At 49.5% G+C, this 18,858-nt stretch overlaps 6 protein-coding genes across 6 annotated transcripts; 5 read left to right on the top strand and 1 right to left on the bottom strand.

The window, feature by feature from the left end:
- The first annotated feature begins 1,097 nt into the window (after positions 1-1,097).
- EI90DRAFT_2595074 (uncharacterized protein) lies at positions 1,098-2,367 on the top strand. Its single transcript, XM_039053288.1, has 8 exons — positions 1,098-1,317; positions 1,406-1,438; positions 1,505-1,521; positions 1,571-1,620; positions 1,685-1,729; positions 1,783-1,818; positions 1,871-1,940; positions 1,991-2,367. Exons 1-8 carry the CDS (start codon positions 1,189-1,191, stop codon positions 2,154-2,156), a joined length of 546 nt encoding a protein of 181 aa, XP_038910529.1. The 5' UTR covers positions 1,098-1,188; the 3' UTR covers positions 2,157-2,367.
- A 1,188-nt stretch (positions 2,368-3,555) lies between these two features.
- On the top strand, positions 3,556-5,469 carry EI90DRAFT_2595214 (uncharacterized protein). Its single transcript, XM_039053290.1, has 11 exons — positions 3,556-3,651; positions 3,706-3,982; positions 4,088-4,120; positions 4,180-4,196; positions 4,255-4,304; positions 4,364-4,405; positions 4,455-4,493; positions 4,558-4,627; positions 4,677-4,805; positions 4,864-4,895; positions 4,965-5,469. Exons 2-11 carry the CDS (start codon positions 3,842-3,844, stop codon positions 5,381-5,383), a joined length of 972 nt encoding a protein of 323 aa, XP_038910528.1. The 5' UTR covers positions 3,556-3,651; positions 3,706-3,841; the 3' UTR covers positions 5,384-5,469.
- Positions 5,470-7,046: 1,577 nt separating this feature from the next.
- On the bottom strand, positions 7,047-9,097 carry EI90DRAFT_3080396 (uncharacterized protein). The gene is made up of 10 exons (XM_039061877.1): positions 8,674-9,097; positions 8,567-8,599; positions 8,497-8,513; positions 8,394-8,443; positions 8,295-8,336; positions 8,210-8,245; positions 8,075-8,144; positions 7,893-8,021; positions 7,800-7,831; positions 7,047-7,739 (listed from the first exon to the last, which is right to left on the bottom strand). Exons 1-10 carry the CDS (start codon positions 8,812-8,814, stop codon positions 7,327-7,329), a joined length of 963 nt encoding a protein of 320 aa, XP_038910527.1. The 5' UTR covers positions 8,815-9,097; the 3' UTR covers positions 7,047-7,326.
- On the top strand, positions 8,599-9,692 carry EI90DRAFT_2595008 (uncharacterized protein). Its single transcript, XM_039053287.1, has 3 exons — positions 8,599-8,650; positions 8,704-9,158; positions 9,227-9,692. Exons 2-3 carry the CDS (start codon positions 8,914-8,916, stop codon positions 9,591-9,593), a joined length of 612 nt encoding a protein of 203 aa, XP_038910526.1. The 5' UTR covers positions 8,599-8,650; positions 8,704-8,913; the 3' UTR covers positions 9,594-9,692.
- Positions 9,693-12,107: 2,415 nt separating this feature from the next.
- Positions 12,108-14,036, top strand: EI90DRAFT_3080383 (uncharacterized protein). The gene is made up of 10 exons (XM_039061876.1): positions 12,108-12,375; positions 12,466-12,498; positions 12,552-12,568; positions 12,623-12,672; positions 12,727-12,768; positions 12,817-12,852; positions 12,916-12,985; positions 13,037-13,165; positions 13,228-13,259; positions 13,321-14,036. Exons 1-10 carry the CDS (start codon positions 12,271-12,273, stop codon positions 13,722-13,724), a joined length of 918 nt encoding a protein of 305 aa, XP_038910525.1. The 5' UTR covers positions 12,108-12,270; the 3' UTR covers positions 13,725-14,036.
- Positions 14,037-15,103: 1,067 nt separating this feature from the next.
- EI90DRAFT_3158048 (tripeptidyl peptidase A) lies at positions 15,104-18,365 on the top strand. The gene is made up of 12 exons (XM_039066157.1): positions 15,104-16,316; positions 16,372-16,475; positions 16,526-16,569; positions 16,631-16,663; positions 16,725-16,740; positions 16,803-16,866; positions 16,915-16,988; positions 17,061-17,259; positions 17,312-17,457; positions 17,515-17,645; positions 17,708-17,763; positions 17,813-18,365. The coding sequence occupies exons 1-12, from the start codon at positions 15,505-15,507 to the stop codon at positions 18,129-18,131; spliced, it is 1,998 nt and encodes a 665-aa protein (XP_038910524.1). The 5' UTR covers positions 15,104-15,504; the 3' UTR covers positions 18,132-18,365.
- Positions 18,366-18,858: the final 493 nt, after the last annotated feature.

Here is an 18,858-nt window from a genome sequence, read left to right as displayed (position 1 = left end):
AATGCTCTCGATGTCCAGAGGCAACCCAACCAGCGGGGAAGTTGTCTAGGAGATGTTTAGGACTACTGAACAGTTTCAACTCGTTGCATTAATAGCTTTGTCGCGTTTCTTTCCTTTGAGAAAACGCAGCTTATTCCGACAGATCCACCTGAAAGTTCGCAGATATTCCCATCGAGCACGAGTTCCCAGCTTTCCATTCCGGGCTGAAGGCCCTTCCCCTCGTGCAACGAACGCCCTGCGTTTCCTATCTTATTATTTGTCATCATCCTCAAACTTCTTCAACCTGGTTTATTATTTATAATCTAGTCTGTACCAAGTATTCTGTTGGGGGTGCTATTGTTGGATGCTCAATTTATATTTACGTGCAGATTTTTCATGTACTCCTCTCGGACTGTTAACAAATTGGTTTCATCGTGAGCTCCCAAATACGCTTTGGCGCCTTCATTGTAATCATGCTTCCAGCTTTTGAGTCAACGTGGTATCAAGTGACTTATGTAATCGATCGAAACATTTGTGTAATGATTCTGGTATTACTGATTACCGTTGCGGTTGTGTGAAACCGGGGTGGCACGGCTCGATCAACGTCCCATGGGATAAAAACCAGGCTACTTTTTCATGGGGTTCTCAAGCGCCTTGGCGGCCGCCCATTTCTGGCTTTTGGATCCGGTGCTCCACATGCACATGGCCGTGCGTTTCCCCGCACCCCCGCAGGCTCGGCCAACTCTGGGGGATGAACCATTTGCCTTGAGGCTGATTTCCTACAGGGCGTCAGGCCCGCGTTCTGAGGCGAGGCTGGAATTTTTTCCGGTTTCAGAATTAAGCTTTGCCCGAGCTAGGCATTTCAATCGAACGCTATCCAAATATGATCTTGTTCTGCGTTGTACTTGCTTGTCATGTCGGCTCTTGTGCAAACAGACGGAAGCCTGCAAATTGCAGATCTCTGAATGGATCATCTGTCTTATGGAATTCTATGATATTGAAAGTGCTGTGATCGCGAGATCTTGACCTTAGAACAAACATAACATTTATAAGACAAATAGACAAATCAGTTCGGCCAAAGGGGAAGTTGCGTTAAGATTAACGGGACTACTGCAAACGCTGCTTTTCCTCGACCTCCTGCTCTAACTCGTTAATGAGAGGCTGCCTGCTGCTCTGAGCTTGGATCGAACGGTGCTAATCACGCAAAGAATGCCGTCTTTTCAGTCACAAATTGCACAACGGTCCACTGGGTTGCTTTTAATTGCCTTGATTATCCGCCAAGCTTGTCTCTTCAAGATTCTCCTAGGTTTCGGGGTCGATAAGGCATCGGCTCAAGAGGTGCGTGCCTCTGGGAGGCGGCTTTGTTTTTAAACCTTCGAGGAAAGCTAAGCGCGTGGACCACCTGGGATTTTTGGGTGCCTTGTAGACCAATGTGACTTGTCCCCATAGCTTTCAGTGGGTGAATAACATATAGGCCTGCATCATTCGTTGGGTTGTGCAACTGATCTTCTTTTTGTTTCTTCAGGCTTTCAATTCCCAAGGGTAAGTCGATAATACGTATCAGCTGCAGCGCTTACGGTCCAATGACTAGAAAATCTCCTTGCAAAGTTGGCTCGGAACTTATTGCAGTGGGTGTTGGAGGTGAGGTTTCCATTAATACACATCATTCACTTTCTCCACTGACAGTCAAGTTGATGACAATCAGGAAGATGGTTCGTTCCAACGCTCCCTCCCGGATGGGTATACGTCGGTATGCGCAAAGTCTTTACGTAGCCTTGTGCTCGCTGAAGGACAAAGGCCCAGTGCCGAATAGTTCGGAGGGTTACTTCCCAAACGCTTGTGTGTGCTCCGACTCCCCTGGCAGTGGCTTGAATTCTAAACTCGCCCATAGGCCTGTGTTCCTCCGTGGTATACCAGCTGATGGCAGCATGTGGAGCATGTCAGAACCTCTCCTACACGTGGTATGTAGGGTTGTGTCTACTTACTCTTCCATGTCTAACGGGTAATCTAGGTATCCCCTCTGGGACCGTTATTGCGCTAGCATTGCGATTGCAGAGGGCGAATACCGACCATCGCTGATACCTGCCGGAACCCTTATACCTCAATGGGCCTACATCAAGCCCTCCGACTTTGATGGATTGTCAGTTCGCTACTTCCGATCGGAATTCATACCCTGATAGCTCGCTTTGCCCGTGATCCCTAGCTTCAACTTGGATGCAGCGAAGACAATTGGTGGTGCGTTTCCATTCTTGAAATCCTTATCGTGTATTCGCGGGATGGTTTGACTATTAGATGCGCCCGAAAGCTCTCGAGTGTTTTCACTCAGTAGCACCGCATCAAGCACGTCCAGCACAAGCAATACATTAACTTCCATTACCATAACCTCCACAACTTCCACAGCTTCCAATAGTGCACATGGGGGCAGGGGCTCGAACACCGGTGCGATTGTAGGAGGCGTAGTTGGAGGTGTGATTTCCCTTTCCCTGGTTGCAGTTGTTGCGATATGGATCTTCAAAAAGATGAGTTCAGACGGAGGTCCTGCCGTACACTCGCAGGGTCGTTCTGTGTTACCCGCGGTAATGGAGAACACCCACGGACATGCTCCTCTGTCGCCTGGATCGCCGGTTTCACGACATTCGGCCCAAGGGCGTGATGCTTGACACGCGGCTTCGTCACCCTCCTCGCGGTTCAGCTACGGGCCTGTGGAGGCGGGCCGCTCTGGGTTGCAGCTCGGCAGCGGCGCCCGAGTCCGTAATTGTCTCTCACCACTGGTGCATATCTCTTCTGGTTGTCAAGCAGTATAGTGGGGTTGGCCGAATTTATTGTGGAGAGAACAGTGAATTTGTTTTGGCACATAATCGATAAACTTGCACCTTCCAACGCATGCGACTTAAAGTCCACTTCAAAAATCCACTCTCGTGCGCGGCAAGCGTCACTCATGTAATATCCTTTGTGCCATTTTGGAAGGCGCCCTTGATCACAACCTTTAGGCTTCGTTCGGTATGAAGAAACAGGCCTGTTTCTTCCAGTTTTTCAATTCAATATTCTCTCTCATTTCTTCTACCTAAAGAAACAGGAAGAAACAGACCAAAGAAACCTGTTTCTCCATACCGAACGAAGCCTTAGGAATTCTGTTCTCTGCCATTGTAAGTTCCCGTATGCACACAAGACCCACGGTAAGACATCAGTGCAGCTAGTATCCCAGCGGAGCTACCCCACTGAACCCTCACCCTTAAGCCCGCCGACTTCAACTCAGATCGCGGCGGCCCGGGACAGTGCAGTCACCGGTGAGATCCCAGTCGTCGCCTAGTTATCCTAGCTAGTTAGAGGCCTTTGCTTGGAACTTATCCACATAAGTATATGATGACCCAGTGCGTTTGAGTACTTGGTGCCCGGGCTTGCACATTTGATGGGATTGTGGGATAGATTTGGGGAGCAATCGAGTTGGATGCTAGGCAGATTATCAGCCTCTATTGGATACTTGGATCTACTACCAAGTGCTTTGATCACATATGTACCGAAGCTACATAGTCGGAACGGCCCCAGCCGGTAGATGTTTGTTGTTATTGTTGTTTATTCTGGATATTTACCCTGCAGACTGCAGCCGGTGAGACTGTAGGCTGCTCGTGAGAGCGCCAAGGGCAGGGGTCGAGATAAATACACAAAAATAAGGTGAGAAAATAAAGAAATAAGTCCGATTCGGGTGTCCTTAATCTCTCTGATAAGGCGTTGCCCGAATGCTGCTCCACTTTTGAGTTGTCGTCCCCCAGCCGATAGAGAACACCACATTTTCATTGAGGCGGCTTCCAGCCTTCCAGAATTTTTTGTGTTGGTCATATTATACAAGGTGGTTGCCCGAGGAATGCCCTCTTTACAACGGCGAATCGCCCTGTGGTCGCCCGCCCTTTGGCCTCATGTTGCAATTGGATCGGTTCTCGGTCGGGCGCCTACCTTGTTCTTGTTCTTTCTAGTGTTTTGGAGCGATAAAGTTCTGGCGCAACAGGTGCGTTCTTCTAGGGAACTACTTTTTAACTTGGTCCTTTGAGGATGGGTTCGATCACGGTTAATGTTATGCATCTCTTTGTATTGACGCGCGCTTTGTATGTAGACCAATGTCACTTGTGATAGTAGCTTTGATTGGGTGAGTGGGATATTGGACTACGTCTCTGAGATCTGCACAAAGAACGCTATCTTCTCCAGGCGTTGAATAGCCAGGGGTGGGTCACCGACTGGCGCTTGTCAGCAGGCATGTTTATATTGCCCGATAACCACCAGACATAACCCTTGTAAGGTTGCTTCGGAACTTCAGGCAGTGTGTTATGGAGGTCAGGACCATACCGGTACTCGTTCTCAATTCTCTTACTGACCTGTACCAACTTATTAGGATGGACTATAGACAGCCTTCCGGCAGGATGGCATTATATTGGTAAGAGCAGGACGTGATTTAAAGTCAGCATGCTTACTGGACAGGAAAGGCCCGGAACCGGACAATCCAAGAAATAAGCCGAACTACTGTGTGTGCTCTAGCTAGGCGACGACCGCATCGGGTTTGATCACTCAAAATCCCATTTTTGATAGGCACTTGCACCTCCATTGTATACCAACTAATGTCGGCGTGTGGAGCATGCCAAAACCTGACATTTATCTCGTATGTCAATCATCGCAGATTCCTGTCGCCATACCGATGTACAATCCAGGTACCCTGCTTGGACAATTTACTGCACCAACATCTCGACTGTTGAGGGCGAATACAATCCGAAATTTATCCCGTTCGGTGGTCTGGTGCCCAACTGGGCCTACATCAAACCTTCCAGCTACGGCGGGTTGTGAGTCTATTTCACTCACCAGAAACATCTTCAAGCTGTACCAACCTCCTTTTCCTAGATTCAACATAGAAATTGCCAAGCTAGTTGGGGGTATGTTCCATTTGTCTTCGTCACATTTTTTTGAGATACTCATTATCCTTGATGGGATGGTTCCGACAGATACACCCGAAAGTACGCAGTTGCTCACATCGAGCACCACGTCATCCGAGTCAAGCTCAAGTACGACGTCCTCTATATCTACCATGACGTCGTCGAGCCAACATTCAACCACTACCACAACAACCACTAAGGGAGGGGGCGGAGGCGGAAGCTCCAACACCGGTACAATTGTAGGAGGTGTGGTTGGGGGTGTGGTTGGCCTCGGCTTGGTTGCAGTCCTTGCAATATGGGCCGTGGGAGGGTTGGGATCAGGCACGGATCCCAGTCAATACGCCCCACCTTCCGGTGGCTCATGGCGCAGAAACTCCACGAACCTCCCGAGTATGGCTACCTCTCCGCATCCTCCGTTTCAGGAATTGCACCTTGTGTCGCCGATCCAGCCCGAGCATCACAGATATAGTGGTGCACCTGAAGTCTAATTTTTTCTATAGTGCTGCAGTTCAAAGGCTATTTCTCTGTGCAACGAGTACGCTTCGCATCCCCCCGGTCTCTTGTCATCTATTATCGTTCAGGAACATCTCCACCGATACTTCCTACCTATCCACTCTACATCCTTCCGTTGGAGGCACATTTTTGATGCTTAATTTAACATGTCATTCTGTGCCCTGGAACCTCTCGACATACCCAGCACCACCAGCACTCCCCCCCCTGACAATGACACCCGTACTATGAGCTTACAAATACGAAGTTCGGCTTGCGCGTGCCTTCGTGACTTGTGGTCTGGGTGCTGTACACTTCAACGCAGTGATGTGTCAATGACGAACTTGAGTCAACGTGACGTCGTTCAATTTAAGCGACGCATCAACTTTAGCTCCCATGGCAAAGGATGATCGGTGGAGGCAGTGCATATTATGAAGCTAAATAAAGCTGCGCCTTCGATCAAACTCAGATCCGGTTTAACGGCACCGGTTCCCAAGGCGTCAGGTTCCATTGGTTGGCAACACTGAATAGGACCCAAGTTTCTGCGATTCCTTTCCTAAAGTGTTGATGTTATTTTATGAATCAAATACTGTTCGAATATGATTCTCTTCTATGTATGGTTGTGCGAGGGTGTGTGTGGATTGAAAAAGGTGGCGCTCGTCCAACGAATTGTTCGGAACTTTCCAATGTCTTTCTCTGGCGTATCCTCTGGTATGGATATTCGGACACTATGATACACTTACCTTACTGGCCCTTCCTACACCTGACTTTAAATGGATGAAGGTCATCTTCCGGGAAGGAGTTCAGAAGTGCGCGTGGTCCCAAGCCTCACGGTTCCTGCGGCTTGATCCAAAGTTTGAGCATTAGGTAATGACATTGACAAGCAAGGTAAGATGACACGGCATTTAGGAAATGTCCCAAGAATACAAAGATTTTGGGCTGACTGACATGGAAGGACGCAAACCCAAGATGTCTTATCATGGCATTGCCCAACGCGCTGTCGCAAAGCCTGCACTAGTGCCTGACCGAAAAGTGTGCCTACTGCAACGCTCCTGACTTACTTCTCTCCCCCTTCCATTTCTTTGCTGACTTGTTACTCCAGGAAACAACCAAACTACTTAAAAGCGGCTGAAAATGACAATGATGACAATATCCAAATCAGGGACCAGCTTCCCCCGCAGCGAAAAAGCGAACTCCTTCTAGTGAGGCCCGAGGGTCGGGTTCCACCGACGAGTGAACTGTGTGTTCCCCGCCATTTGCTCTGCCATCTACCCCGTCACCTACCCCCCTAATCACTCCACCGATCATACTGCCACTGTCACCCCATATCCCCGAAACCCACTTGCTCTTGGGACCTACGCCGACCTCACAGACCCCGAGGGGTTAAGCTCGGTGGCTTTCCCCCGTGTTTAAGTGCGGGATTTACCCTACGGGATGGGGGATGGTGACCCGCCCTTGTAAGTCATGGGTCCCCCGTGCACCTCACTAAGATTTAGTCTCCGGCCTCCAGCCGTCACCATCATGGCGGCTCACCATTCATATCAATATAGCCTTGGTATACTTCCGATACTTCTAATGACAAGTGCCTGTGTAACATATAGTACAAATGCCAGTTTCACTATTAAAACAGGCGAGGTCAGTTACCCACCAACACTTCTAGGGCCATGGCGCGCACGCGAGTGTGCCTGCCAGGGAAGATCTAATAAAAATGCAACGGCATTTACAGCGACAGGCACTGTGCGCGAGCTGTTTAATACTCCATCGTTCCTAATCCTACAAAGGTATTCGTTACATCATGGTCCGAGTCCCAGCTCAGTCTCAACAGACAAAACACAAATTCCGAGACTCGCAGTATCTGGAAAATGGTCAGGAGCAATACTGTGGATGCTGCCGCGAGGCTCAGCGTGCTTGACTTCGATAACCAACCCCCCAATAGAAAAGATTAAGCTTCAGGATAGCCACTGTATCCTTGATTCGCATATTGCGCGTTTTGAGGCACATGCGGTACAGGGAAAGGTTCTTGATACGATGCGGGTTGTGTATTATCACCCATTGTCGTAGGCAGCGATGGGGCCCCCTGCGAAACGCCCTTACTACTCGGATTTCTCCGACTGAGGATCCCCAGGGCAAGGACTCCAACCAAGCCAAGGCCGACGACACCTCCAACGACACCACCGGCAATCGCGCCGGTGTTTGTGCTTCCTCCACCACGGGAGGTAGTTGTCGTGGTACTAGTAGTGGTTGTAGTGGTTGTAGATGTGAAAGTAGATATGGGAGTCGTGGTAATGGAGGGTGTGGTGCTTGCTCCGGATGTCGCAACAGACGATGACAGCAATTGCGTGCTTTCAGGTGTATCTACCGTGACGATCCAACAAAATCACCGTAAGCATACAAAAATAATTGAATGAAACCTACCGCCAATCAATTTTGCAGCTTCTATGTTGAAGCTACGCATCGCGGGGAGGAAAAGATGTTAGCATGAACCCCATTAGGAAGGAAAGGACTGACAGCCCAGCGTAGTCGGAGGGCTTAATGTAGGCCCAGTGGGGTACCAGGGTGCCGGGGGGGATCAAAGATGCTTTGTATTCGCCCTCCACCGTCGCAATGCCGGTGCAATAAATTGTCCAACCGGGATAACTAGACTACGCATTAGACAGAGTGATGGTGTAGAGACTAAGTAATCAACGCACGATCCGTATGTCCCGTTCTGGCATGCGGCACACGCCGATAACAGCTGGTACACTATCGAAGTGCAGGTGCCTGTCGAATGTGGTTCCGGGTTTCAAAATCTAAACAAAATCGTTGCTGGAGTCGAATTAACATACAGATGCTTGGTTCATTGCTCGTGTTTGGTTGCGGGACTTTGTCGTCTGGTGAGCGCGGTGTCGTGTGAATCATTCTATATCTTACCACCGTAGTGGCCGCCTGCAGGAATGGCGGACACGGACCATCCTAGTGTTATCGAGAAGAGTCAGTCATCCACACGAAGGATGTCAAGTCAACCCTTGCCTCCAGCACACCCGGCCTGAAGTTCCGAAACGACTTTGCAAGGGCTTTTTCTAATCATCATTCGAGGCGCTGGCGCTTGGCGAGCATTTCGTCATTGACTTACCCTGCACTATTGAATGACTGAAAATTATTGAGCGGTACTCAGTGAGGTGCAGCCTAATAATGTGTCTCACCCAGTCCCAGCCACTCATGCAAGTCGCATTGGTCTATAAGTAGGCACCGATTAATCATACAGTCGGCGCTTGTCAAATATTTGAGTAAGGTCAACCTCTGTACATACACTTTGTGCTGATGCCCTACCACCTCCAAGGGGTAGAAGAAGCATGAAGAGGATAGCACCCTGGCGGAGGAGCGAAGCAGCCGCAGAGAGCCCAAGTGAGCTTTGCGCTTGCGCGATCGGTCCTTTGAGTGAAAATTGCATTCTCGCGATCTATCACAATACAACCCAGTGTGGCCCTAGTGTGACCCACGGGTAGGATTACAAGGCACCAGAAGCTTCAGGCTAGCCTTCAAGGCTCAGATGGGTGTAAACCGCGCGACGCTTATGTCATGTCATCGAAATTGGCCGGATAATCGGCGCCTGCCGATTTCTGAGTCATACCTGCCAAGAGCCCTCAGTTCGTACGCTGATGAGCGATCCCACCACCCGGAACCCACGATCCACGACCCATGCCGGAGCTGCAGTCTGATAACAGCAACTAATCCCATTCATTCTATCCCGTCTGATATGGAGCCAAGCAATGGTTGTAAATTTCTCGCGAATGAGTAAGGTGGATACCTAGCTGTACGATGTTAAGTCTCAACCTTGCAAAAATATCCCCTACTCTGGCAAGGTCTGTGTCACGACTTGCTTCACAATCAAATTTCGAAACGAGCAGGAGCATGATGGAACTGATGGAAACACTCAAAAGGGGTGGACGATCGGGGGGTGGACTTCTAAATACTACAGAAGAACCCCATGAAGGGGATGATCGAGCCTCAGGATGGTCACTGCATTCCTCCTGGTTGGGATGCAAGGGTGTACTAGACACATGTATTCGCGGCGAGTCCGAAGGGACCGTGCTTGGTCCCGTCACAGAACTGTGCCCAGAGCAAAGCCAACTGACCCACCAACTGCACCTCTCATGTATGCCCCAGTGTTCGAGCCTCTTCCCCTACTGCCACCTCGGAAGTAGTCGTCGTCGTGGGAGTGGGTGGTAGGGGTGCTGACCGTGGAAATGGTGGGATCGTGGGAGTCATAGGAGTCGTGGAGGTTGTGGTGTGGAAGACGTCGTGCTCAATGGCAACAACCGCGAACTTTCGGGTGCGTCTATCGGAGCGATCCATGAAGCATTTCAGGAAAAGACGAATGTTGCGCACCGCCAATTTGCTTCGCAATTTCTACGTTGAATCTGGGAAATGCAAATGTTAGAATATATCTCCAACTGGGTGAAATGAACTCACAGTCCACCGTAGCTGGAAGGCTGAAGCGGGGTACAATAGTGCCACGAGGAATCAATGGCGGGTTAGACACGCCCTCCGAGGTCGAGATGTTGGTGCAGTCAATCGTCCATGCCAAGTACCTAAGTTACGCATTAGAGTCACCGTAGTCACTTGACACCCGAGATAAATGCGCGGTCCTGGCACGCTCCACACGCCGACATCAGCTGCTGCTGAGCATACGAAGTTCGGGTAATAGCGTTACGTTCTCACCAATACAGTCATATCCTGGCGGGATGGAAGGCACGAACCATCCTGATTATCGCGAGTCAGTAGGTTCAGGAAGCGAACAACAAGCGCAAATCCGATCCTTACCTTCATTACATACTGCTTGAAGTTTTGACGCAACTTTACATAGGGTTTCTCTGGTAATCATTTCAACCTTACAGGGGGTTCATCGACAACTTCTTAAAGTCATTGACTCACTTGGCGCTTTTAACGCCTGGAGAAGTGAGGGTGTTTGAGCGACCCTGGAACAGACATAGCTCGATATCCCACCTACGCAATTAAAGCTGGAGAGACAAGTGACATTCGACTGCAAGCGTAATGGATAACATCAATCCTCTCCCGATAAGGCTGGTTTTCAAAAAGACATACACATTACGCTAACGCTCCATACGCTAGAAAGAGCAAAGAGAAGAGAAGCGTTTGACGGAAAATTCCCGCTACTCCGTAGCGGGTCCTACGCCCAAACTCAATTGTCCTATGCACAAGGTCCTGTATGACCCCCAAACCCAGGGTCCTTTCTCTGCCCCATACAGTTCCGCTGCATGGCTGCAGTGTAAATTACGTGGTCCTGAAATCAGAGTTATGCGCAGAGCGAGAGCGAATCTCGGGCTTCGTCTCAGCCAATAGCAATGTTGAGAGTGAACATGCATGCGAGGTAAGAGTAGCGGGATCTGCCGCTTCAGGCGGCGTTCCCCAGTTATTGAATCCATCGTGGCATCAGATGAGTGCGCTCGAGATTGAGAAGACGACGTCTTACTACATACAACACGTTCCGGAACCAGGAATCCTGAGCCCTAGAAGCTACTGTAGGCAGGTTCGACACTTGGTTCCTGGTTCTGGTTTTGCCTGTTGTTGAAAGGATGTGGCGTCTGGCTTGTCCCGCTGAACGTTCCTTCATTCCAGGAGTCATGGTGTTACATGTCCTCCGAGGTGGTCATGGCCGCGGAAGAGTTAATCACTCAGTACCCAGGCCACACCATGACTCCTGGAATGAAGGAACGTTCAGCGCAGACGCCATATCCTTTCAAAACCAGAACCAGGAACCAAGTGTCGAACCTGCCTACAGCTACCAAGGCCTAGGGAACGAAAGGAGAGACGTCGGTGAAGACATTTGGCCTTATGAATGTATTCAATTTGAGGAGTATTATATGGACAGGAGTATTGGTTTTGGAAGCCTGAGCCACGCCGATGTACCTGAGTCTATCGACCGCCTCATGAAACAACGCCTGTCGAGCGCAGACTGACCACTTGCCTGGAACCCAAGTACCAAATCAAAAGACGAGCCTTTGGATAAGCGCCTCCACGAGCCGACATACCTTGGCATGCCTTGGCGTGCCTCGCATGTGCTCGGCTCCAAATTTGAACGAGTTGCTCCGAACGGAGCAGAGTATGGGAAGAGGCCCAAATTAGAATGTCAAACACAACAATCTAGTTCGGTTCGGCTGATAGAGTGGTCGGATGTTCACACCGGTAGGAATTTGATTCGTCGTGAGGAGGTGCGCATGCATATGTGGATCGAGAATGTCACAGGCTTTCGCTCACCTCGTATTGTAAGCACGAACACACCAATCCGTGGCCTCCAGGACAGTGGAAAAGAGCGTCTGATGCCTACGACCGATCCTGGATGCACCAACAGAACCGACCCCCGAGACGAAGGTGATCTCACCTGCCCGATCCATGTGAATCGCGTGCGCTAAGTTTGAGAGTGCTCTCACAGAGCTCCAGTAGATGGTATTTGGTTGCCCCCAGTCATCACTGGTTGACAGGCTAACCATCAGATTCCGAGTACCGGAATCTCCTATCAAATATGCGCAGTCTGACGGGGCGATCCTGACGGGGTGGCATAAGGTATAAAACTAGCCCAGGGGGAAAAGTGACGGAACGCAAAGGGAATAAACAACGCACGAGCGGGCTTCAGCAAGCGCGGGGATAGTGATGTTATGGGATTGCAAACAACGCTCAGCAATTGGACCAACATTATGTAATCAATTCTGTTCTCGTGCTCGTGCATAGGTGCATGTGGGTTTTGCCAAGAGAAAGGACTGAATTTGCGAGGTTGTACATTCAGCCGGTGCCTTGAATTGCATAAAAGGCTCAAGGAAAGCTCGTTTCTCTCTGAGCTTGGAGGCCTTCCTCATCGCGCAGAGTGACGCCCTCACTTTAGAGGCCAATGCCACAAGGGTGCTCGCCTCAGATAGGTTGGCATCTCCGCCAGACCCTTATTTCCTTCGTACTCTTTCTAGTCCTTGGAGGCGAGGAGACATTAGCTCAGGATGTACGTACCTTTCACAGTTCAAGTACTTGAGAATTGTCCGAGTGGATTGACCGCACTGACTGGCTTTCGGAATTGACGCCTGCTTTGTAGACCAATGCAACCTGCCTCAGCAGCTGGAACTGGGTAAGAGCGTTATCTGGCTGCATCTTATGGAGCGCTACTCAGTAATCCTTTAGACATTCAATAGCGCAGGGTGAGTTAATGACTTGGGAATCGCCTACGCGCTTGTACCTCAAATGTTCGTCAGAAAATCGCCTTGCAAAGTCGCCTCGGAACTTCAAGGCGTGTGTGATGCAGGAAAGGTTATTTTAGTATGCCCCCCTACCAATGACTGACTCTTGACAACACTAGGATGGTTTGTGGATGCACTTCCCGACGGCTACCACTACGTTGGTAAGGGCATAATGCGATTTACACTACGCCGCGCTCACCAAAACAAAGGTCCAAAACTAAACACGAGCTATGAGCCAAACTTGTGTATGTCTTCTGCCCAGGCAACAATTTCACTGTGTTTTCAAAACTCAGAGCCACATTCAATAGGCGACTGCAGTTCTGTAGTGTACCAACTTATGTCGGCGTGCGCTGCGTGTCAGAATCGGACATACATAACGTGTGCTGACTGTTAACTGACATATGCCCCCCTCTCTAATGCACAATCCAGGTATCCTAACTGGGGAGCTAACTGTAGCAGCATTGCGATCGTGGAAGGCGAATATCGGCCATCATTGATTCCTCCCGGCACTCTCGTGCCCAACTGGGCATACATTAAGCCCTCTATCTACAATGAAATGTCAGTTCCCCCCCCTCCCCCCCCCCTAATTAAGACTCATGCTGACGACTTATTTTCTCTAGCTTCAACATTGATGCTGCACAAGGCGTTGGTGGTACGTTTGCACCGGTTGATGGTTTTGCGATGCTCGTGGTGATTTCCTGCGGTCCCGGTAGATAAACCCGAGAGTTCTCAGGTGTTTTCGTCCACTGGCACGACATCCAGCACGAGCTTCACAGTTTCCACCGTCACGACTTCTGCGTCCACTGACACATACCCAACTATTGTTACCACGACTGCCACCAACAATGGGGGCGGTGGAGGCAGAAGTTCAAATACTGGCGCCATTGTAGGAGGAGTAGTCGGAGGTGTGGTTGGCCTTGCCCTGGTTGCAGTTCTCGCTATGTTAGTTTTCAAAAGATCAAGTTCAGGCGGGGATCCCGCTGGCTATCCGCAGGGTCTCTCGCAGCCTACGACCATAGCCGGGAATACGCAACCTGCTTCGTATGAAGAACCTTGGGCTGGGCCGCATGCACCCCGAAATCCGAACGGACGGTACAGTGGCCTCCCTGAGGCCTAAGATTTTTGTATTCCGAACCTTGGCTTGAGGGTGGCCCCTGTTTTGGACATCTATCACCATTTAAAATGGCGCTGCTTCTGAAATTTGTGTCGCATTTTCATTGGGGGAAGGGGATGAAGGTGAAATGGAACTCGATCTACGATCGTGTGCTCGCTTCGCATTAGCATTTACTGAGATACCCCTGGTTAAACACAAACCGGCACCTACCTCCAACAAACCATCATTGCCTGGCAGACTGATCCATCGCTTCACCCAATCTCGCCATCCTGTATTCGTAGTTTGTGCCAGTTATGCAGTGAGATTGATATGCTGTAAGGCCGTCCAATTCTTTGCAGAAGAGCTATTTGGTATCGAGAGGCAATGTGCAAAGATCGAGGGTGCTCAAGAATCGGGTGGGTCTTTTCCCCCTCGTTCCTCCGGGCCTGGTGGTGTCCAGCGCTTCTTGGTTTGGTCATTCTTAGGCCATTCTCTGCATTGGATTGTGTTGTGAGTCTCGAGGACGTCTGTTTCAACAGCCGTTACGCTGATCCGGAAGACTGATATGGTGCCTTTTGCGATGGAGCCATGCCTTAGTGAGATTGGGCGGTGAGAGGTCGGTGCAAGATGGCCTAAATAATGAGGGATCCTCAACGCAGAACGAACCCGACGTGTACACACGTTCGCGAGGATGTGCTGTGCTGCTGGTCGACACCTGCAATATCCTCATGAATGCCGATTGCTCTATCGATAAGCCAAACGCCTTGGTTGGCGCGTCAATGACTTCATTCGATCTAGGACATGTACAAGTAAGAGCCTCGAAACCTCCAACGCACGTTCCTGGCAGTGGGATAAAGCCCTCTGGCAACCCTCCGTCCTCCGAGTCTCGAGAGAAAACAATTCGCCTCCCGATTCACTAGTACCTTCATCCTGGGATATTTTCTATTGCCACTTGATATGATTCTGACAGCTCTCACGCTATATTGGTTCACCCAAACTTATGCAACTACATATTTATGAGGTACGAGCTTATTTTTTTTCCCGCCATCATTGTCAATATTATTCGTGGGCGAGACTAAGAAACATTCAAATGGCATTCAGTTCTTCCCGGTGGCGTAACCGATGATAAGTCACTCTACGTCCGTAGACCCCTCTGTTACAGTTATTTCCAGTCTGGTGGGTACTGCCAGTATGGCTGAGACGAACCCACAAAGGGAACCGAGCAATTGGATTCCCCCATTTCTGTTCACAAAAATGACACCCATACAGGCAACTGTTAAAACCACGGAATCTCACCTTTATTCGCTACCACAAAGAGGTATGAGGCCTCGCCCAGCGGACTGACGGTGGACATGAACCATCCCTCCCTCTCACGACTTGTCACTCGACAGGGCAGCCACTTCACGACACAACTCTCGCCAGGAGAATTTTCCGGTGATCTCATTGAGTTCTTTGGGTCAATGGGGGGCGAGGTGTCGTTTCTCGTTTCCCGCCGACAGGAAACGTTGTGACTGAACTCTAAAGTGGGCGCAGGCAAGCTCAACGCTCAAATCCCAATAACTTTGTTGTTGCAAGTGGGTTGTGTAAAATCTCAGCGGGGATACCGTCATCCCTAATCGATTGTGCTGGGCCGATAGTCGGAGGAAAAGTGAAAGGCTAAACAAAGAATGACAGCTGTTAGGATTAGGCAGCGACGATGTAACTCTATGAGTGCTGGGCGCCGTGAACCAGTGGACGAACGAAACCATCGAATCTGTATTGATTATACACCTCAACCATTTGAAATTGGGACCCTTATTCAGTGATGTTGTATATTGTTTGCTCTTGGCTCTCTTGTGTATCGCAACCAGGCCTCCACCGCAACCTCCAGCGGCGTACGCAGTCTCAACGAGCATCCTGGTCGATGCTTATACTCCTGTGGCTTCCGTTCCTTTGTATCGCTGCGGCTTCTGCACTATCGAGCAACTTCGTATTCAAAAGTTCAATCGCGATTCCTCCGGGCTGGAGATTGCTTTACGTCGCTCCCCCTGAACATCGTTTTGAGCTGGCCTTCTCGCTGCGTCCGGGAAGGTTTGATGAGCTTGAACGGCGGCTTTATGAAAACAGCGATCCAAGGAATCCTAGGTGGACTCGCCAGGGACGCCTGTCAAAACACGATGTGAACGTGCTAGTTTCCCCCCGTTCAGAATCTATTTCTGCCGTGATGGACTACTTGAGGCGGTATGATGTAGATTTGGGATCTATTCGATGGGCTTCCGACGCGAAGGATTGGTTTTCCATCCTTGTCACCATCTCAGAAGCCGAGCGGTTATTGGGGACCAAATACTTTGTATACGAACACCAGTCATCGGGTCGAAAAGTTATGAGGACACCGTCTTACCAGCTTCCGGAGGATCTTCTCCATCATGTTGTTTCCGTACAACCCACAAACTACTTTGGTAATATTAAGCCATATAGAAGCACTGTCCGCCCCCACTTCGGAGCGATCCCTCCGAAATTTCCAGTGACCATAGCGGCGGAGCCAATTCCTGTTACGCTGGACACCATCAAAACTCAGTATAATATTGGAGATTACGCCCCTAAAAATCTGTCTAATAATGTTATTGGCATTACTGGGTAAGTTGACAAGTCGTTTCAGACACGCTATTCTTACGCTTCATGAAACAACAAGCTATCTGGAGCAGTATGCAAACCTCGGCGACCTTAAATTATTTTATGAAACATATTTTCCAGCTGCTGCGAACGTTTCAACTTTGAAAGTAGAGTTGGTAAAAGGTAGGGTGATGCGTGGAGTTGTTCTGCTCTATCTCTAAATATCTAATTAGGCGGGATTAATCCTCAAAATGTGTCCCTTGCTGGAAGTGAAGCGGTAAACTTACCCCCTGAACTCCAAGTTGACTTGTTCGAGCTATGCTGAATTGATCGCCTAGAACTTGGACGTCCAGTATGCTGGAGGCCTTTCGGTAAGTCCCAGTCACACTGCCTCCCAGACAACCTACTTTCTTACCCTAAAGAAATACGCAGTTCCCTATACGTAATAGTGAGCTGACTGCAGAGTCACCCATGATCTACTTCATCCTCATTGCTTGGTTAACATGCTAGTATTTTACTCTACTCATGGCCGAGGTCTGCACACCCCAGAAAACGTGTCGAATACCAATGAGCCGTAAGTGCATCAGGAACCCCCTTGACCGACAATCTCACTATCATATAGGTATGATGTTTTCCTAAATTATTTATTATCGAAGAGTGACGGAGAGCTTCCTGCCGTACTTTCAACCAGTTATGGTGCGTTTCCACCTACACCTTCTCGTCGACTCGTCAACCTGTGGGACTGTTGTGTATGACACGCATTTTCAGGTGAGGATGAACGGTTCGTTCCTGAGGATTACGCATACAGCGTTTGCAATCTATACGCTCGACTGGCTGCCAGAGGCGTTACTATCATCCATTCCTCTGGCGATTCAGGGGTTGGGACGGGAATAGACCCAACAGGTTCGGGACCGTGTTTCACTCCGGTCAATGCGTTCTCTCCAACGTTTCCTGCCACTTGTCCATAGTGAGTGTAGCTTGAAGGTGGAACAGTCTGTCATATCTTAAATTTACTCCAGTGTAACCTCCGTGGGTGGCACCGTGGGTGATCCTGAAACAGCGATTTCATTCTCCGGTGGAGGGTTCAGCAACTATTTTCCCCGACCCTCGTATCAAGATGTCGCAATACCAAGTTACATCGCCAACTACGCCACCGAGCAGAAAGGTGCGTTTCCACTAGTACAAGTCACTTAATTCATTTTCTCATACCATGGTGTTCAAGGTCTTTTTAACACAAGTGGGCGCGGATTTCCAGATGTTTCAGCGCTCTCTGTCTACTATACCGTCATTGTCGGAAGAGCTCCGGCCCAGATCTCAGGCACCAGCGCCTCCGCACCATCATTCGCTGCTATTGTAAGGCCTCCACCGGTTAGCGAGATTCACGAACTTAATACTTGCTATGCTGCCGCGCTCAGATTTCCTTACTGAACGACGTTCTAATTTCTAATGGCCGAAAGTCTCTTGGATTTATGTGAGTGATTTTGATTTGGTGAGAAAGTCTGCCGACGTAATACACTCAGCAACCCGCTTCTGTACCATCTTGGTGGCAAGGGTTTTAATGACATTACAGTGGGAAATAACCTTGGGTGTGGCACTGAAGGATTTAATGCGACGCAAGGCTGGGACCCTGTGACCGGTTGGGGCTCTCCAGATTTTTCCAAACTAAAAGACTTGATTCTCTCTGAAGCATACACGACGAGTAGTACAAGCAGTCGCAGCACACCCACTTTATCATCAACACGAACCGGTGGTGCCATCACCATTTTCCCTGGAACCTGGGGGATTCTTTTCGTTCCGGCTGCTCAAGTTGCGTTGATGACGCTTGGTCTGCGCTTCTAACCCAGCTTTCCGCGTAGTATACCGTCGAGAACATTCAGAGCCATTGGTTTAGTACAGAATGTCGGCGACTTAAATGTTCCATAATACCATACGAGATCTAGCAGCTTGGGGCATTCTTGTACTGACATACCTTTCCCAAGTTCCCTGGTGTGGATTCGAATCTCGATATGTTCTGATGTGTAGTTTCCCCTTCTCCGTGAACGGTTCAAACAACAATTTTATGCAGTCGTGTTGTCATGATGTATTTGAGACCAAGTAAAATCTATGCTAAATGCGTGCATGAGGTAGTTTTAAAAAAAAACATGGATGCAAATTGAACATAAACAAAATTTTTCAGTGCACGTGCATGTGCATGTGACTTTGTGCGTTCCACAAAGGGGCGCTGCGGTTTGCTGGACGTCACTAGTTCCGAGACGATGTATAGTGGCTCCAAAAGCCCCCCACCTGGTGTATAGCGGTTTAGCGCTAGAAGCAAGCTCTCACCATAGCCAAGTCATCCTGATGCTGACAGAAGCTAGATTGACGGCTGCTGCTTGTGCTAACGCTATGAATCGAGGGTGCGTTGCCTGCTGCATTCAGAACAAGTGAGTCTAAGGAAGATGGAGAATCGTGCAGTTTCCCCCTGTGGCAGCGGTTCTGCACATGAAGGCGATCAAAAGCGGTCGCATGTAAGCTGCAAGCTATGAATTGATTGGCAGCGCAGATCACTAGGTTCTAACCACCATAG

The sequence above is a fragment of the Cantharellus anzutake genome, assembly GCF_015039405.1.
Source record: "Cantharellus anzutake strain C23 chromosome Unknown EI90scaffold_81, whole genome shotgun sequence".
Lineage (NCBI taxonomy): Eukaryota > Fungi > Basidiomycota > Agaricomycetes > Cantharellales > Hydnaceae > Cantharellus > Cantharellus anzutake.
Note: the sequence above shows the minus strand (reverse complement) of the source record. Positions and strands in the feature narration are given on the sequence as shown.

Excerpts from the sequence above, each read along its gene's own strand:
- EI90DRAFT_2595074 (XM_039053288.1), top strand. The coding sequence starts at position 1,189 with ATGCCGTCTTTTCAGTCACAAATTGCACAACGGTCCACTGGGTTGCTT. Across the intron at positions 1,318-1,405 it reads ATAAGGCATCGGCTCAAGAG|ACCAATGTGACTTGTCCCCA; the intron begins GTGCGTGCCTCT and ends GGTGCCTTGTAG. Across the intron at positions 1,941-1,990 it reads CAGAACCTCTCCTACACGTG|GTATCCCCTCTGGGACCGTT; the intron begins GTATGTAGGGTT and ends CGGGTAATCTAG.
- EI90DRAFT_2595214 (XM_039053290.1), top strand. The coding sequence starts at position 3,842 with ATGCCCTCTTTACAACGGCGAATCGCCCTGTGGTCGCCCGCCCTTTGG. Across the intron at positions 3,983-4,087 it reads ATAAAGTTCTGGCGCAACAG|ACCAATGTCACTTGTGATAG; the intron begins GTGCGTTCTTCT and ends CTTTGTATGTAG. Across the intron at positions 4,305-4,363 it reads TCAGGCAGTGTGTTATGGAG|GATGGACTATAGACAGCCTT; the intron begins GTCAGGACCATA and ends CCAACTTATTAG.
- EI90DRAFT_3080396 (XM_039061877.1), bottom strand. The coding sequence starts at position 8,814 with ATGCAATTTTCACTCAAAGGACCGATCGCGCAAGCGCAAAGCTCACTT. Across the intron at positions 8,600-8,673 it reads GTAGGGCATCAGCACAAAGT|ACCAATGCGACTTGCATGAG; the intron begins GTATGTACAGAG and ends GCCTACTTATAG. Across the intron at positions 7,832-7,892 it reads CCCTCCGACTACGCTGGGCT|CTTCAACATAGAAGCTGCAA; the intron begins GTCAGTCCTTTC and ends CGCGATGCGTAG.
- EI90DRAFT_2595008 (XM_039053287.1), top strand. The coding sequence starts at position 8,914 with ATGGGTGTAAACCGCGCGACGCTTATGTCATGTCATCGAAATTGGCCG. Across the intron at positions 9,159-9,226 it reads TGTAAATTTCTCGCGAATGA|GTCTGTGTCACGACTTGCTT; the intron begins GTAAGGTGGATA and ends TACTCTGGCAAG.
- EI90DRAFT_3080383 (XM_039061876.1), top strand. The coding sequence starts at position 12,271 with ATGCCACAAGGGTGCTCGCCTCAGATAGGTTGGCATCTCCGCCAGACC. Across the intron at positions 12,376-12,465 it reads AGGAGACATTAGCTCAGGAT|ACCAATGCAACCTGCCTCAG; the intron begins GTACGTACCTTT and ends CCTGCTTTGTAG. Across the intron at positions 12,853-12,915 it reads GAGCTATGAGCCAAACTTGT|GCGACTGCAGTTCTGTAGTG; the intron begins GTATGTCTTCTG and ends CACATTCAATAG.
- EI90DRAFT_3158048 (XM_039066157.1), top strand. The coding sequence starts at position 15,505 with ATGTTGTATATTGTTTGCTCTTGGCTCTCTTGTGTATCGCAACCAGGC. Across the intron at positions 17,260-17,311 it reads TTTCCTGCCACTTGTCCATA|TGTAACCTCCGTGGGTGGCA; the intron begins GTGAGTGTAGCT and ends AATTTACTCCAG. Across the intron at positions 17,646-17,707 it reads CACCATCATTCGCTGCTATT|ATTTCCTTACTGAACGACGT; the intron begins GTAAGGCCTCCA and ends TGCCGCGCTCAG.